Source organism: Zalophus californianus, chromosome 4 (assembly GCF_009762305.2).
Source record: "Zalophus californianus isolate mZalCal1 chromosome 4, mZalCal1.pri.v2, whole genome shotgun sequence".
NCBI classification, from domain to species: Eukaryota; Metazoa; Chordata; class Mammalia; order Carnivora; family Otariidae; genus Zalophus; species Zalophus californianus.
In genome coordinates this window covers 20,906,849-20,925,240 of record NC_045598.1, presented here as the reverse complement: position 1 = coordinate 20,925,240, position 18,392 = coordinate 20,906,849, and the positions used below count along the sequence as shown (strand labels likewise).

The following is an 18,392-nucleotide window of genomic DNA, read 5'->3' as shown; positions in this document are numbered from 1 at the left end:
GATTAATTTTTGTATGTTGATCCATCCTTGCATTCTAAACAAATCCCGCAGCGTCATGATGTACAGTGCTTTTAATATGCTGCTTGAATTTTGTTTGCTAGTATTTTTGTGGAGGATTTTTTGCATTGATCTTCTTAAGAGATATTGGTCTGCAGTTTTCTTGTAGTGTCTTTATCTGACATCAGTATCAGGGTAATGCTGGCTTCATAGAATGATTTAAGAAGTATTTCTTCATCTTCAACTTTTAGAAGAGTTAAGGAAGGATTGGTGTTAATTCTTCTTTAAATGTTTGGTAGAATTTAACAGTGAAACCATCTGGTCCTGGGCTTTTTTCTTTCTTGGTATCTTTTTGATTACTGATTTCAACCTCTATTAAAGGTCTATCCAGATTTTCCATTTCTTCTTGAGTCAGTTTTGGCATTTTGTGTATTTCTAGGAATTTGTCTATGTCCATATAGGTTATTTGTTAGTATACAGCTATTCATGGTATTGTCTTACCATTCTTTTTATTTCTGTAAAATTGATACCAACATTCCCACTTTCATTTCTGATTTTACTAATTTGAGTCTTCTTTTTTTTCTTAGTTAATCTAACTAAAGGTTGTCAATTTTGTAGATCTTTTCAAAGAACCAACTTTTGGTTTCATTGATTTTTCTCTATTATTTTTCTGCTCTCTGATTTATTTATCTCCATTATAACTTTTAGTCTTCCATTCCTTCTGCTGGCTCTTTCCAGTTCCTCAAATTGTACAGTTATGTTATTGATTGAGATCTTCTTTTTTAAGGCATGCATTTTACAGCTATAAATTCCCCTCTTTGTACTGCTTTCACTGCAGCCTATAAATTTTGGTATGTTGTGTTTTGTTTTCATTCATCTCAAGGTATTCCCTAATTTCACTTGGGATTTTTTCTTTGATCTACTGCTTGTTGAAAATTGTGTTGTTTAATTTTCACATATTTGTGAATTTTTAAGTTTTTTTTCTGTTACGTATTTCTTGTTCCATTCCATTATATTTAGAAAAGATGCTCACTCATTTTTTTTTTCTGTTTTCCTTCCTCAGCGGGTATTTCTGTGGGACTTGGATGAAACCATCATCATCTTTCACTCTCTTCTTACTGGATCCTATGCTCAAAAATATGGAAAGGTAATTTGAGTCTTTCTTCTTTTCTTGTAACTGCCCTCCTCCTGACTCACTCTCTCTGCTACCTCCATCTTACCCTGTTGGCCTTTCACTTGCCATGTACAACTTCACCGGATGACTTGTACAGCAGACTGCATGTCAGGCAGTGTTGATAAAGCTGGAGACAGACCTAGGACCAGTGCTGTAAGCTGAAGTTGTTCAAGGGTTCTATTTTATAAAGACTAAATATGGGAATGAAGCTCAAAACAGTGGAGTCTCAGGATTATATATTCCAAAGACTGATGTGTTAACCTTAAGTCACTTTTAACAGCCCAAACTGAGCATTTTATTTAGCTGAGTATATACCAGATATGTAAATTTTAAAATATATATAAAGTCTAAAATATTTTTCTTACATAGATTACATACCTCCTTACACTAAATATACCAAGCAGAATTTAAACTTATTTAGTCATCAATATAAACACCAGGGTTTTGGGGGGGGTTTGTTTGTTTAAGATTGATTGATTTATTTGAGAGAGAGAGTGAGAGAGCACACATGCATGGAGGGGGGGCAAAGGGAGAGGGAGAGAAAATCCCAAGCAGACTCCACACCAAGAGTTGGACATTTAAACCAGCTGTACCATCCAGGCGCCCCTAAACATCAGCTTTGATAGAGGGATAAGCTATATGTTTCTATACCAGATTATCTCCAGGCTTCTATTTTTCAGTTTCTGTGAATAAATTTTATAAAAATATCTACGTCCTTTGCTTTCTTACTATTCCCATTTATTTCTTACTGTATTAATGTTTCTGTTAGAAGTACTTTCCACAGGCTTTTAGTGTCTAGGCTGGTAAGCTGACATAAGCTTGTACACTGTATAAGCTGATTATAAAAGTGTATAAAATAAGAGCATACATCCTCCAAGTGAAGACCTGATGGTTCACTTTAAAGCTAGATGCATTGGTTTTCCTACAAATATTTTGGCTCTTCAGCCTTCTTCACTTATTTCCTGGCTGTTGAGATTGTCAGATAACTGACTTCTGGCGTCATGCTCTGTGTGTGTGTGTGTGTGTGTGTGTGTGTGTGTGTGTGTGTGTGTGTGTGTGTGTGTGTGTGTGTGTGTGTGTGTGTGTGTGTGTGTGTGTGTGTGTGTGTGTGTGTGTGCGCGCGCACGCGCGTGTGTGCGCGCGCGCGCGCACATGGTGGGGAGGCTGAAGGGAGATAATGGGTATCACAATAGTAATATTTTAGCAATAGCATTTCTCACAAAACAGAATTTCCGCTCAAATTGTTTTTTTTTTAAGTGTGTTTAGTTTTCTAAAAACTAAGTCCTGAAATTTTTAACTTTGCACAATCCCAGATTCTTCTAACTGAATGAAATTGCATAAGTAACAGTTAGAAGCACTTTTGCAGGCCTCTGTTGTTTTGACCTTGACCCAGAATAACTCCAAAATATTTATAAGATTGGAACCAGTGCTGTTAGTACCAAATTAAACAGATTTTTCTCTTATTGTCTTCTAGGATCCAACAGTAGTGATTGGCTCAGGTTTAACAATGGAAGAGATGATTTTTGAAGTGGCTGATACACATCTATTTTTCAATGACTTAGAGGTAAGCATTTGAAATTGTTTCTGTGCTTCAGTGAAACATTTTGTTTGTTCAGTAACTATTTATTTGTCTAGCCTATGCTTATTGTATTTAGAGGAAGTGTGGTGAGAAGGGGTGGTTGTGGAGAAGCCAGCTGGCCACTTAGACTTATGTAGTCTTACAAGAACAGTGCCTTAGCTAGGTCACCGGTCTTGGTACTGGCCCTCAATTTTATTGGTTCAAAATTTTGATTTTTGTTAGCCTATTTGGAAGTGATCTAGCTCTAGGGGAAATGCCAGCCCTTCAGACAAAACAGTGAAGTGTAAACCAACATTCCTATTTGTTCATCTGTCTTAAATAACATACAATAATGTGGGTTTGACTCTTTGTACTCTTAATTATATTTTGACTATTTTTTGATTTTACCTTCTTAAAATATAATCTCTTGATTTGTCAGATCTATAAATGGCTGCTCTAACTCATTATAACTTATACATGCTTATTATCCATGTATAGGTTAACCTTGATGTCCAGAATCATTGTATAGTTAGATGCAAGGAAAACCAGGAGCACTGAGAGCTTCTTGGTGAATTTTTTGGCTTTGACATTTGAGTTCACCTTTGAGGTGACCATGGTGTAGTGGCAAGAGCACAAGACTGGGAAGTCAGAAGACCAGAGTGTGAGTTCCAGGTTAGGAAAGTTTAAGTTTAAGTTCTATTTAAGAACTCACCATTTTGGGCCTCAGTTAAGCAGTTATCCTACACAAGAAACTAGTAACAGTTCTGTCTGAGGAAGGGGATATGTTGCTGGGACCCAGAGGTGGGAAGGAGCAGACTTGTCACTTCATGCCCTTTTGAGTTCCAAACTGTGTACTACTTATATAACCTAGTTTTTAAAAACAGTGAAAATTGTACGTTAAAAAATAAAATAGTGGGGCACCTGGCTGGCTCAGTCGGAAGAGCATGCGACTCTTGATCTCAGGGTTATGAGTTCCAGCCCCACATGGGGTGTAAAGATTACTTAAAATAAATAAAATTAATTAAAAATAAGATAGCATTTTATAAACACAAAGTAATCCTATTTCTTTTTAAAGATAGTCTAGTTCTTCTCAATGGACAGTTCTCCAACAAATTGAATTACCCAGGTCTCTAAACTCCAGTACCTTTGTCTAACCTCCACAATGCTTTATTCTTCCTCAACTTCACGTGTTGATACGTTAGGACATCATAGTTTTTACTCAGCAAACATTTATTGAAAACCTACTTTGTGCCAATAATTATTGCCAAATTGTATTTGTAATGATTTTCTAGACATAGACCTCACTCAGGACTGAAAGTTCTGTGAAGAATTTGACCTGAATATGTTCCTGCCCCCCAGGTCAGTGGTTCTCAACTTTAGGGGGCATAAGAATCACCTGGGGAGCTTGTTAAAAATGAAGATTCTAGGACTTCACACCCAGAAATTCTGATTCAAGTAGGTCTGGGGTGGACCCAAGAATATGCATTTTTAAAAAACTTGCCCAGGGGATTCTGATGTAGGCGGACATCACAACATTCCCTTAGGTGGTGTCAGAGGAATGAATCTCTCAGATTTAGGTAGTGGGTGGCATTTAGTTCATAGTAGCACGGGCTTGGTGGAAAGAACCTTGGATTCAAATTGGAAGGCCCAGGCACTTTCTCGTTTCTTTCTATCACTCACTAGTTGTGTGGCCGTGGGTCATTCATTTCACCTCACTTTTAGAACATGAGATTAACTTAGGTGACCACTTCTAATTCCTAAGTTTGGACTTACAGATTTCTGTTTCAGTCATTCTCCGTTTTGATACCATACCCTACCAGCATCTGTTTCATCTGCAAAAACGTATTGGGTACATGCTACGTAAAAGCACATGCTACGTAAGGACTAGACTGGAGGGGTACAAGGGAGCTGTAGGATACAGGTTGTGCCACAGGAGGGCTGCAGTTTATAACAGAACTTCACAGTCTGGCGTAGGACGTAGACATCCCTGACAGTGTAAGGGAGTTTGTGTTTATACCCATGAGCTATTGTGTTATACCCATGACTACTGAGAGAAGAGTATACCTGAGGGTCAGGCTGGGTAAGGAAGATTTCATGAGACCGTGGGACATGAATTAGGCCTTAAAAGAAGTTGGACAGCAGGGGGGTGAGAGTGATCCTCCACACATAGGAGACTGTAAGGATTTTCATCATCTGCCATTATTTTTGGTCTTTTTACAATATGTCATGGTGGTGGTAGCACTTCTACTCCCTGGACTGAAATAGTGTGTGGTTTTGTTTTTTAACAGGAGTGTGACCAGGTGCACGTGGAAGATGTGGCTTCTGATGACAATGGCCAGGACTTGAGGTGATAGAAACAGTGATGTCTTAAACATCAGTGTACCTGTTAGGCATGAGATACTGTCTAGGTTCAGAGGAAAACAAAGACGAGTAAAAGATCCCACAGTCTGTTAGCGGAGACCGAGACAAACAGAGGTAATGATGGACTGCAGTGTACAGAGGTGACAGTAGAGAATGTGACAGAGCACAGAAAAGAAAGTAACTGGTGGCTGTGGTTGCCAGCATTGGAGCGGCCTTCTCAGTGCAATAGAATTTGAGTATGGCCTTCAAGAGTGGGTGGCAATGACCGGATGAGGAAAAAGCATTTCAAAGTAAAGGGTACACCGGTTTCTCTTTGACCAGATTTTCAGTCAGGAGTGTGTTAGTTTTAGATACAAATAAGCATCAGGAATTTTACGAGGGAAACTAATTGTCGGGGTCTGTTGGTGTCAGGAATGACCCTATCGGAGACAGCCTTAAACCTTGTATCAGTGAACGCTACACTAAGGGGATCTCGGAGGCAAATGTTTGCTCCATCTCCTCATTTCTTTCTTGGCTGCTGTCTTCTCTCCCAGTAGTCTTAGTGAATAATCCAAAAATTTATCTAGCTTCTATTTAAGAACTTTCAGAAAAAAAGACCTGTCACATTTTTTTCATGTTAATTTGTTTTCGTGTTTGTCCCTTTCATAGGTTCTTCCCTGTGTCTACCCTAAAATTGTTTCATCCATGAATTCTCAAACATAGAGCAGAACTGGACGTATCACTCAGGAAGGACCTAATCCTGTAGTACTGAGAAAGATTACGAGGTCCCACGTGAGGATCAGCATCCAGTCGTGCATGTTGCTTGCACAGCCATGGAGCACACCATTCTAATGAGATTTTACTGGACCTTTTAGGAAAGTGCCTGGTCCAAAGCAGTTTATGATCTACCCTGAAGCCTAGTGTTTTTTTTCCTCTTATACATGAGGCCAACCAGTAATTACCTAAATGTCTTGACAGCTTTATTTTCTTAAAAATAGAATCTCACACTTACTGAACTCAGTTTTGATTTTTGATTGAACCAAGTTGTCTCTAATTCTGTCAGTCACTTTTTTATATCTTTACTTAGGAAGTGTTCAATCTCTCCCAGCCTGTTTAACTGTATTACTTATTTCTATGGCTGTGTAACAAATTACCCCAAAACTTAGTAGCTTAAAGCAATAAACATTTATCATCTCATAATTTCTATAGGACAGGAACTTGAAAGTGACTTAGCAAGGTAGTTTTGAATCAGGGTCTCTGAGATTAAAATCAAGATACTGGCTGGAGCTTAAATCATCTGAAGCCTTGATGGGAGCTGGAGGACCTGCTTGCAGCCTCTCACATGTGGCTGATCAGTTCCTCACTATATATGCCTCTCCATGGGGCAGTTCGAGTGTTCTCGTGTGACAGCTGACTTCTTTCAGAGCAAATGCTCCGAGAGAGCAAGAGAAGCCTGTCTCTGCGGTCTGACACCATCTCTTCTTCCACATCCTGTTTACATTTAAATCAATCCATACCCATAGGGAGAAGAATTAGAAGAGGGGAGTATTAAAGAATTTGTGGACATTTTATGACCCATGGACTTATGACCCATGAACTTAATAAACCAGCTAACATATCTCTGAAGAACATCTCCATTATACCTTGCAATTATTAATATTTGGGGTTATTTCCTTCCATTATTTCTTCACATGTTTCTCCACTTTGCATAGTTGCCATCGTGTGTGTGTGTGTGTACACAAAAATGTTATATTCTGGAGTTTTTTTTCATTATAAGATATTTTCTCATTAATGAAAAGATGCTCTATTCCCAAGACAACCTCTAGGGGATGCTGGTGCTTGAATGGGCTCTACCTCTCTTTCCTTTCTCTCCCTCCTTTCTTTGATGGCAGTAGTAGGGGCGAGGTAGACAACTAATGGAAGATAGATTCTGACACACAGAGATTAAAGGAGAAGTTTCTCAAAGCCTTTAGACTTGATGTCAGATGCCAGGAATAGGACAGAGAATCCCAGATGGGATTCAGCACAAAAGCCCATACAGTATAGATATTAATTTTCATCATCCTCTCTCTCTGCAGCAACTACAGTTTTTCAACAGATGGTTTCAGTGGGTCAGGAGGCGGTGGCAGCCATGGTTCCTCTGTGGGTGTCCAGGGAGGTGTGGACTGGATGAGAAAGCTGGCTTTCCGCTACCGAAAAGTGAGAGAAATCTATGATAAGCATAAAAGCAACGTGGGTGGTAAGTGTGGCATACAGCCAGTCTGATATTCTGTTTCCCTCTTATTTCCTATGTTCTTTTCCAGGGATTCCTTAGAACTCCCTGGCAACTGCTTAGGAATTGGGGCCACAATAACATTTTAACTTTGTATAAAAAAACAGGTTTGATTGAATCTCTTTGAGGAGGAAGCTCTGCATCTCTCATGGACTTCTCTTAGCATAACTTTGCAGAGTTCTCTTGTTCTTTTTAGACAAATACCTTTTTAAAGAAATGTGTTCCAAAGATTATGTTTGATGACATATGTTTTATTCTGGAGTCACAACTATTGTCAATACTAGTTAATGGGTTGCCATAATTTTTGACTGATTTATGTAACTATCAGAACAAGTCACGTAGAACTAGTGACTAGATTTATAATGGGTGGAAACGTTGGTCCAGAATTAAAGGTTGGCAGTAGCCATGTACTGGACCTTGGAAATTCTGCCCAGAAATATCTGAAATATCAGGTGTCACTATGCCTAAAATTCTGTTATTTAAAATTAATAAATTAAGCATAGATTGTTCAAATTAGAAGAGACTTTAGAAATCTAATCTGAATCCCTCATTTTGCATTTGAGAAAGCTCGTTTATCATGAGGGTGCTGAGGACAGCTTACCCACGGTCACAGCTAGAATCCAGTCCCCTACCTCTTGGTCCAGTGTACTTTACATTCATGCAGGACACTTTTTTTTAAAGTATGAAAGATGTTTTTATTTTTATTTATTTATTTATTTTTAAAGTAAGCCCTGTGCCCAGTATGGGGCTTGAACTCACGAGCCCGAGATCAAGAGTTGCATGCTTACTGACTGAGACAGCCAAGCGCCCTGATGCAGTTCCTTTTTTAGTGATGTATCCTTACGAGAAAAAAATTTTAAGCTGTGAAGCATTACCCTCAAAGATCTAATACAAAATATTGCATGAAGTTTCAGGGATTTGATAGACTGTCTAGAGGTATATTATCCCAGATCAAGAAACAACTCCTGCCACACCATGCTGCCTTACATTGTGGTGCAGAAAGTAAAAATAGGGTTTTAAGATAATTTGGTTCATTTCTGTTAGAGCCCCCAGTACCAGATAAAAAGCACAGGCATCTGGGCTTTGGGAATTTAATATGCTTTTTTTAGATTCCCCTTTTTATGGCCTATTTTTTTCTCATGACTCAGAGCCAGTACTTTATTTTGGCAACTCCCATCTTTTTGCTTTTACTGTCTCCACACATAAGCCTTTCTTTTGTTAGTTTTCATATACAACCTAAGTATCTGATCCTTTTTCTGTTAGTTGAGGGCCAGGACCTGGTTTCCTGAAGAAAGTGATATAACCCTCTGTGAGAATCCCCTGAGCCTACTCTGGGGAACATATTAAAAGTAAGGTCCAGCTGTATTTTGTAAAATAGGAATTAACAGAAGTGCCACATCATATTATTAATTAAGTATGTGACATGTGGACTTATATGTATGCCACACATGACATATAGGTACTGGTTTTGTTGTTGTCTTATCAGAGACCTTGAGAGTCATGTATTTCTAGGCTTGCATTGTGAAACCGACAATCTGAAAACAAATTATATACCAGTCTCCTCACAGAAATGCCTTCTGTTTTTGTGAAATACTTGTAATAGAAGATAGGATTTCTCTTTTACCTTCACTACAGAAAATACAGGGCCAGATTTATTATTTGAATATTATAATTCAAATGTCTGATAACATGCTCCCATCCGATGAATTCTGTTTTGTTCCATGCTTGTCTGATCTTGAGCAGTGTTTCAGTCTCCTCTTAGTTGGAGTTGTTTCAGAAGCAAGTACAGTACAAATAAATGATGTTCATGAAGTTGGTCATTCAACCTGGAATCTCAGGTCGATGTGTTATGAACGGGTGAGAGCACGGTCACCATGGGAGCAGGGTGTGGCAGAGCAAAGACTTGGGAAGCCAGAAGCCACTAACTGCTGTGTGATCTTAGGCAGCCCCCTTTCCTCCCTGGGCTTTGGTTTCTTTAGAGAGATTGGAAATGCTGCAGACTCTTCCAGCTCTAACCCTCATTTCTCCCCCTTTGATTCTTGATGTCACATCTACAGCAGCGCTGCTCAGAGTGTGGTCCACCAGTCTGCCAGTCATGTTACTGGCTGGTGATGAAAGAGTAAGCTTTGGCAGAATCTGATCACAGTGTTTCTTTCAGCTGATTTTGTGCTGGTGGTTGTGGCCCCCCTAGCAAAACATTCTGATGAAGAAAGTCAAAAAGGCATTTTAATTAAGTAGACTGTTCCAGGGTTTTACCAAGAAGAGAAACCTGTTAGCTCAATAGAATATTTCAGTGACTCACACTATTTCTAAATTGAATTTAGAAGTTGCTTCCTTAGTGTCAGCAAGGATATATTGTCAAATGATAAATGTGTCTGCTTTTATTCCCAAAGGCCTACTCAGTCCCCAGAGAAAGGAAGCACTGCAGAGACTAAGAGCAGAAATTGAAGTTTTAACAGATTCCTGGTTAGGAACTGCATTAAAGTCCTTACTTCTCATCCAGTCCAGGTATGGGAATGGTACTTTTAGGTCTCATCGTCTCCTATATGCACTCAGTCCTACCCCAGTCCAGGATAGGCCACTCCCTGACACCGGTTTGGGATAGGGGTGAGAGGAGTTGAAAGGATGCAAGCAAACATTTAGGTTCGGTGGGAGGCGAGGTCATTCTATGCTGACAGCACGTGTTCGAATTTTCAGAGAATATTTATATATGAAAGCCTTTTTATTTCCCCTTATTTTTCGCTCGCAGAATGAAAGCTTAGTGACCCATAATATCCAGCCCAGGAATGGGCCTGGTCACATCAGAGAATCCCTGTAGGAGACACATCGCATACCCTAAGTACAGGAAGCTCTAAAGAAATGTATCAAAGCCTACTCAGGAAGGCAGGATTCAGAAGAAAAGGAAAAATTAAGTAGTTTAAGGAGATTTCAGCTTTTGAAGCTTAGGATGGGAAATAAATATAGTCAAATACAGTCTACACCAGTACCCTGTTCCTCCCTCCCTCAAAGCAGGAATTCCAGATCTACAGCCTAGTAGAGCAAACAGTAAAACTGACACCAAGGGGTAGATATCCGTGAAGGTAAAGGACATGTGAAATTAAGGTGTATTCTGGAATCTGTGTTGCTATTGTGTGAGAGGCAGAGAGGACTTAAATCATATCTTACTTAAGAGCTGAGTTGCATTCAGATGAAATAGCACTGTGAAAGTCTTCATTGCTGGTTTTCTAGAGTGTGCTATCAGGGACATGGGTTGGTGGTTTATTTGCTAACAAATGCAGTGAGCTAGAATGGTCATAAGGGAAATGGGGCAAGAATCAAGTTGCTGCTCTGTGCCCACTATATATATATATAAAAATAAATATAATCTCTGTCCTTTAATATGGGAAATAAATAAATCTGAGGTAATTAGAGCAACAGCTGAGCATGGCACTGAACAAAAATCAGGCCCTTTGAAGTTAGTTTTTAATAATTAGATTCTAAAGAGAAGACGCATTTGAATTCTTGCTCTCAGGTTTGTTTAGTTTCACCTTTTCCTTTTCTTTTTATTTTTTCTCCCTTCTAGAAAGAATTGTGTGAATGTTCTGATCACTACAACTCAGCTGGTTCCAGCTCTGGCCAAGGTTCTCCTTTACGGGCTAGGAGAAATATTTCCTATTGAAAACATCTATAGTGCTACCAAAATTGGTATGGTTTCTATTCTCTTTCTTGTCACTTGCCTTACATAATACTTCATAATTATGATGTGCTTAATTATTTACCAATCCCATAATTAGACACTTTATGTATATCTCTAATCCTCACAGCAGTCTTTTCCTAGTATTAGTGATGGGCCAGTTCAGGCTTAACAGTTGTGTAGCTTCCTCAAGGCTCCACGGCTAGTAAGTTACATAAACCGGATTCAAATCCAGGTTTGTAGGACTTAAAGTTTATCATGCTCTTTCCTTTTGTAATAATTGAAAGAACGTAATATATAGCTTGGAAATCTACTTTTGCCTCATTCCAGATTTATTTTTCTTTTCCACAGAGACAGTGGTGCAGTATAGTCTTATAGAAAAAGCACTAAATTAAAAATCAAAGACTAAGCTATATACTTAAAACTGGTTAAATCCCTCACACCCATTCAGATGGCTACTGTCAAAAAAAGAAAAATAGGGGCGCCTGGGTGGCTCAGTCAGTTAAGCGGCTGCCTTCAGTTCAGGTCGTGATCCCAGGGTACTGGAATGGAGCCCCACGTCGGGCTCCCTGCACAGTGGGAAGCCTGCTTCTCCCTCTCCCTCTGCCCCTGCTTGTGTTCCCTCTCTCGCTGTCTCTGTCAAATAAATAAATAAAATATTAAAAAAAAAATAGTTGGGGTACCTGGCTGACTCAGTCAGTGGAGCGTGCAACTCTCCATGTTGATGGGACATAGTTCAAGCCCCACGTTGGGCGTAGAGTTTACTTAAAAATAAAAAAAGAAAAAGAATAACAAGTGTTGACAAGGGTGTGAATAAATTAGAGCCCTTCTGCACTGTTGGTGGGAGTATAACATGGTAGGACTACTATGGAAAACAGTATGGTGGTTCCTCAAAAAATTTAAAAAAGAACTATTATATGATCAGTAATCCCACTTCTGGGTATATATCCAAAAGGATTGAAAGCAGGATCTCCAAAAAATATCTGCACACCCATGTTCATGGTAGCGTTATTCACGATCGCCAAGAGGTGGAAGCAACCCAGACGTCCATCAAATGAATGGATACACAGGAGACGATATATTCATACATACAGTGGGCGATCATTGTGCCTAAAAGGGAAGAAAATCTTGTCATATACTACCACGTGTGTCAGCCTTGAAGATGTTATGCTAATGAAGTCAGCCAGTCACAAAAAGGCAAATACTGTGTGTTTCTTAGTCAAACTCATAGAAACAGACAGTAGGATGGTGATTAACAAAGGCTTGGAGGAAAAGGGAAATAGGGAATTGTTGTTTAATGGGTATAGAATTTCAGCTTTGCACCATGAAAAGTTCTGGAGCAACAATGTGAGTATACTTAACACTGCTGAAATGTACATTTAAAACTGGTTAAGATGGCAGATTTTATGGTTTTTAGTGCAATTTTTTGAAAAGGAAAAAACAAACAGTAATAAGGACTAGAATTCAGGGCGCCCGGGTGGCTCAGTCGGTTAAGCGTCTGCCTTCAGCTCAGGCCCTGATCCCAGGGTGCTGGGATGGAGCCCCGCACGGAGCCCCGCACGGGGCCTGCTGCTCCCTCTCCCTTTGCCCCTCCCCCTGCTTGTGCTCTCTCTCGCCCTCTCTCTCTCTCTCTCATGAATAAATAAAATCTTTAACAAGGAAAAAAAGGACTAGAATTCAAGTCCTGTCTCCCCCACTTACTAGTTCTCACTTTAGGCAAATTATCTCTTGAGCCCCCCATTTTCTCATATAAAATGAGAAACTTCCAGAGAGATTGTGAAACTCAAATGGGACTGTGTAAATGAAGGTACTCTTTAACCCCTAAAAATGTATTCAGTACCAAGTATGGGAAACAGTAGATACTCGATAAATATTTGCTGAAATAATTAATTAATTGGCACCAGATTTATACAAAACCAGCTTGTCCCACTAAGATGGCAGCAAGTGTGTCACTGTGCTTCTTGTGTGCTGAACATGGTCAGAAAAAGAGGAATATGACAGCCCTCTCCTCACCTGTCCAGACTCTTACAGTTCCTGTTTCACTGTTATACCAAGCAAAGGAGAGGGTCCTAGAGTTTGAAGATGAACTGTGGTTATTCATTATTTTTTTAATAATCTACTACATGCCTGTTGATCAGCTTTCTCCATAAAAAGCAGGTCTAATTATATATATCCACACACACATACACACACCCCAGGACGTGTGGAGGTCATAAGCCCACCGGGTCCTGTTGACATTTATTTTTTTTCATTCATTCACCAAATATTTATTGGTCACCTTTATGTGCAAGGCATTTTTCTAGGTCCTGGGTATACAGCAGTGATCAAAAAAATCCTTGCCTCTAGTGGGAAGAAACAGTAAACAAGTAAGTTAAGGAAAACAAACCACCTATGTCAAATGGTGGTAAGTGCTATAGCTAAAAATCAGTTAGGAAAAGAAGGCCATGTTTCAAATAGGGTAGTTAGGGAAGACCTCAAGGCAAAGCTACCTTTTTCTTTTCTTTTCTTTCTTTCTCTTTCTTTCTTTCTTTCTTTCTTTCTTTCTTTCTTTCTTTCTTTCTTTCTTTCTTTCTTTTCTTTCTTTTCTTTCTTCTTTTTCTTTCGTTAACCTTCTAGGCAAGACCTAACAGGTGAAGGAGTTAGCCATTAGCGTTTACTTGGAGAAAGAGCATGCCAACGAGAGGGAACAGCCAGTGGAAGAGGTTGGAGGCATGTGCGGGGAGGAGCAGGGGAGGAAGAATGTTGGCAAGTAAAGTCAAAAGAGATCAAAGGAGAGGGTGGGGAGATCTTGCAGGGCCTTGTAGATTATTTTAAAGACTTTAGCTTTTATTCCAATGAAATGCTGTCTTAAGGTTTTGAGCAGAAGACTGACAAGATCTGACTTACCCATTAAATGCATCAGGTTGGGGGCGCCTGGGTGGCTCAGTCGTTAAGCATCTGTCTTCGGCTCAGGTCATGATCCCAGGGTCCTGGGATTGAGCCCCGCATCGGGCTCCCTGTTCAGCGGGAAGCCTACTTCTGCCCCTCCCATTCCCCCTGCTCATGTTCCCTCTCTCGCTATGTCTCTCTCTGTCAAATAAATAAATAAAATATTTTAAAAAAATAAATAAATGCATCAGGCGGCTGCTGTGTAGGATCTTGAGGAGGGTAGCTGGGAGTCAAATTAGGAGGTTATTGTAACAATCCAGCATGAGATCTTGGGTGGCTTGAACCAAGGTAGTAGCAATAGAGATGGGGAAGTAGTCATGTATGATGATAGATATGTCTATGATACATATAGGATATATTATGAAGGCATTATTTTGACAGGCTTTGCTAGTAATTTGGATATGGGGTGTGAAAGAAAAAGAAGTTAAGGGGGTGTCCCAGGATTTTGGCCTAAGCAGCTGAAAGGATGAAGATGCCATTTACTGAGATGGAGAAGGCTGTGGTAAGAAAGATTAAAGGTCTAGTTTTAGATGCTAGGTTTGAAATAATTACTAGACGTCCAAGCAGAGATGTCAGGTAGGCAGTTGGATATCTGAGTCTGGAAGTCAAGGGAGAGGTACTGGCTGGAGTTAAATAATTAGGAGTTCTTCGTGTACGTGTGGTTATTAAAAAGGACTGCATAAGTCATTGGAATGAACGCAGACAGAAGAATAGAGGTCTATGAACTAAGTCCTGAGTCCCTCTAATATTTAAATGTTTGGATCTTAAGGTGGAACCAGCAGAAGTTTCAGAAGGAGAGGTATGTGTGAGGTAGGAAGAAAACTGGGAGAATGGTGTCTTAGAAGAAGACAAAGGGAGAGTGTTCGATTCAATCAGATGTTGCTGATGGGTCAAATAAGGTTGCTACATGGAGGCCATTAATAAACTTGATGTGCAGTTTGAACAAAATGATGGGGGTGATATCTAATTGGAATGGGTTTAAGAGAGAATGGAAAGAGAAGAGCTGGAGAAGGCAACCATATGACAACACTTTAGATCAATTGTAAAAAAGAACAAAGAAATGAGGTAGTAACTGGAGGGTTATATGGGCTCGAGAATTTTTGAGCGTAAGAGAAATTCTATCAAGTTTATATGCAGGTGGTAAGGATTCACTAGATGAGGAAGAACAATGGTGGTGCCTCCCGTGTGTCTGACATTGACAAGGCGCTAGGAATATAGCAGGGACAAAGTCCTCTGTTCTCATAGAAATTACCATCACTCACTGGTATGAGGGTAACTGGGTTATCCATATGAGGAGAAAAGCAGAATTGTATTCCTTCTTTTTGCTATTTGCAGAAATAAGTTCCAGGTGGATAAAATAAAACTTAACATGATAAGCATACTTTAATTTTTAGAAGAAAATACAGAAGAGTATCTGTATGGCCTTAAGGTAGAAGGGGATGTTATTTAAAAGGCCCAAAATACAGTTTTGAAAAACAACAAAAAAATGATCATTTTAATTGGATGAAGCTTTATATCGAGTGAAAATATAAAGTGACAAAACTAGACTGGGAGAAGATATTTGCAGTTCTTTTGCTTGTTAATTCATATACAAAATCTGTAAAGAACTGTATATTATTAAGCAGCAAACAACATATTAGAAAAGTAGGCAGAAACCTTGGAACAGTCAGTTTGCAGAAGAGGAAACTCAGGTCACCAGTAAGCATATGGAAAGTTCCTTAACCTCAGCAATTAAGGATATGCAGATTAAAGTGTGTTGCATTTCCCTGTTTATCAGATTGACAGAAATTTAAGTCTGACAGTGCCAAAGTTTGTCAAGGAAATGGGAACACTTACTCTGCAAATGGAGATAGCCCTTTTTTAAGATTTTATTTTTAAGTAATCTCTACTTCCAACGCGGGGCTCAAACCCACAACCCCAAGATCAAGAGTTGCATACTTGGGGTGCCTGGGTGGCTCAGTCATTAAGTGGCTGCCTTCGGCTCCTGTCATGATCCTGGGGTCCTGGAATCGAGCCCCACATCGTGCTCCCTGCTCTGCGGGAAGCCTGCTTCTCCCCTCCCACTCCCCCTGCTTGTGTTCTCGCTGTGTCTCTCTCTATGTCAATTAAATAAAATCTTAAAAAAAAAAAAAAAGTTGCATGCTCTACTAACTGACCCAGCCATGCACCCCTGGATATAGCCCTTTTTGGAGAGTAGTTTGTCAATGTCTAGTAGTTTGAGATGTGCATAACCTTATGATCAAGCAACTCCACTTTTAGATAAATACACTTTAGTTCAGGGGTCTGCAGACTATAACTGACTTGCCAGATTCTGCCCACTGCCTGTTTTTGTAAAATTTTATTGAAGCATAGCCATGTCAAGTCATTTCCATAGCTACTTTCACACTGTAGTTAGCAGCGTCCAGTAGTTGCAACAGAGATCATAGAAGCCACAAAGCCTGGAATATTTACTACCTGACTCTTTACACAGAAAGTTGGCCCACCCCTGCCCTTGAGTAGTTCTCAGGTGCACAAGGAGAGATGTGTGAGGATTTTTTTGATGCCGCATTGTTCATAATAGAATGTAATTGGAAATAGCCTCTCTGTAAACCTGTCCATGAAAAGAAAATTGATAGATGTATCCAAACAATGGAATGCTATATGGCAGTTAAAAGTGAATGAACTAAAACTACATACATCCATAAGGATTAATATGAAAAACAATGTTCAACACAAAAAACACAGGGCAGATAGATATGTATAGTGTGTATCATTTATCTAAAGGCCAAAAATGTTCACAACCATATACCATATATTGTTTATGGATATATACTCACAGAGAGAAAGGAAGGGTCAACAGGTAGGGGTATACAGGAAATCAAATAAATCTGTGGTATCTCATTCTTATTTTTTTATCTAAAACAACTATAAAATATTACAATTTGACAAAAGTGGGTTGGCAGTAGGTATACAGGAATTTATTTTTATTCTCCTTTTTCTGTATTTTGAATTACTTTCATTTACAAGGGATTGGGGGAACCCACCCCTCTTCATGTTTTGCTCTTGCTGCCACTGCTTCACTATGCATTTCATAACTGAGAGCACGCACTAAGCCTTTCACACCTGAAAGGTAGATTTTCTGTAGTTCTTGTTACAGTGAGTCCTGACACCCAAAGCCTCATCAAACTAATGGGAATGATTTTATTCCCTTCAACAGTACGTGTGTTTATTTGGTAATTTTTCTCAATCTCATTTCATCCAGAGCTAATTTGCAAAGCTATAGGTTCCTGGCACCTTGGTAACTACAGTGAGAGACTTGAGGCTTTCCTTGATAGAACTGTGAAATGGGAGCAAGGAGAAGACATTTGATTTCAGCGTTATGGTTCTCTTAGTGGCCACTCTGTTATCTTGGACATTAAAAAGAATTCTCAAAATTGTTTCTGAAAATCTCAGAAGTATTTTTGATAGGGGAAGCCCAGAAACCGAATATTCTCCAAATGCTTATTCGTTGGTCTTGCACTTACAGATTCAGTTGTTTGACATTTGGTTAGTTGAGTGATCATTGGCCATATCCTCCTGAATGGAAAGCTCATCTTCAGGATTGTTTTGAGAGTGTAAAATGGAGGAAATATATTTACCAACAATATGGGAGTCATTTTTTTATGTAGCTACTTCTTCACTGTGAGCTGTTAATAATTCTCCCTGTCTCTTAATCCTTTTAGAGGAGACATTCCTAAATGTATTTCATCCTTGATCATTACATGTCATGACAATGAAAAACTTTTTATGTCCTTGTCCTCTGAATATGAGACATTCCTGGGGCATCTGGGTGGCTCAGTCAGGTGTCCTGCCTTCAGCTCAGGTCATGATCTCGGGGTCCTAGGATCATGCCCTGCATCGGGCTCCCTGCTCATCTCCCTCTCTCTCTGCCGCTCCCCTTGCTTGTGCTCTCTCACTCTCTCTCTGTCAAATGAATGAATAAAATATTTCTTAAAAATAAATATGAGGCATTCCCTTTATTAAGTCTGAGGAAAAAGGTCTAAAACCTGACTGACTTAAGGTTCTTTTCTATAGACAGATCATAAAGTAGATTGGGCCTGGCAGAGGTTGGCTTAGGTTATAGGATGTAATATTTGCCATGGAATTAGACAAACAACTCTTCAACACTTTGAACATAATAAGAATTTATTAGTTGAACTATTTAATATATGAATTGGAGCTCAAGACATGGACTGCAGTCATCTACCGAATCATTTATGAGATTAATATGCATTTATTCTGCAAACATTGACTGCATTGCCTGATTTGAATGTTGGGCATGATGATGCTATTGTAAAATGTTAGCACCAAAAGGGATCTGTGCTAAGTGCGCCTGAGCCAAGCTTTTTATTACAAGCGGGAGACTGAAGGCCAAAGTGGACTAGGTGTTTGGTCCAGGTGACTAGCTCATCTGGGTTGAGGTGCCAGTTGG

At 39.4% G+C, this 18,392-nt stretch overlaps 1 protein-coding gene across 4 annotated transcripts in view; it reads left to right on the top strand.

Moving 5' to 3' along the window:
• EYA3 (EYA transcriptional coactivator and phosphatase 3) overlaps window positions 1-18,392 on the top strand; it is a 106,045-nt gene that overhangs the window by 79,735 nt on the left and 7,918 nt on the right. For all 4 annotated transcript variants that reach the window (XM_027613588.1, XM_027613560.1, XM_027613571.1 and 1 more), the window contains 6 exons: window positions 1,061-1,144; window positions 2,646-2,735; window positions 5,018-5,076; window positions 7,148-7,308; window positions 9,735-9,849; window positions 10,904-11,025. In XM_027613588.1, coding sequence (XP_027469389.1) covers window positions 1,061-1,144; window positions 2,646-2,735; window positions 5,018-5,076; window positions 7,148-7,308; window positions 9,735-9,849; window positions 10,904-11,025 — 631 coding nt within the window. The remainder of the gene's footprint in view (window positions 1-1,060; window positions 1,145-2,645; window positions 2,736-5,017; window positions 5,077-7,147; window positions 7,309-9,734; window positions 9,850-10,903; window positions 11,026-18,392) is intronic.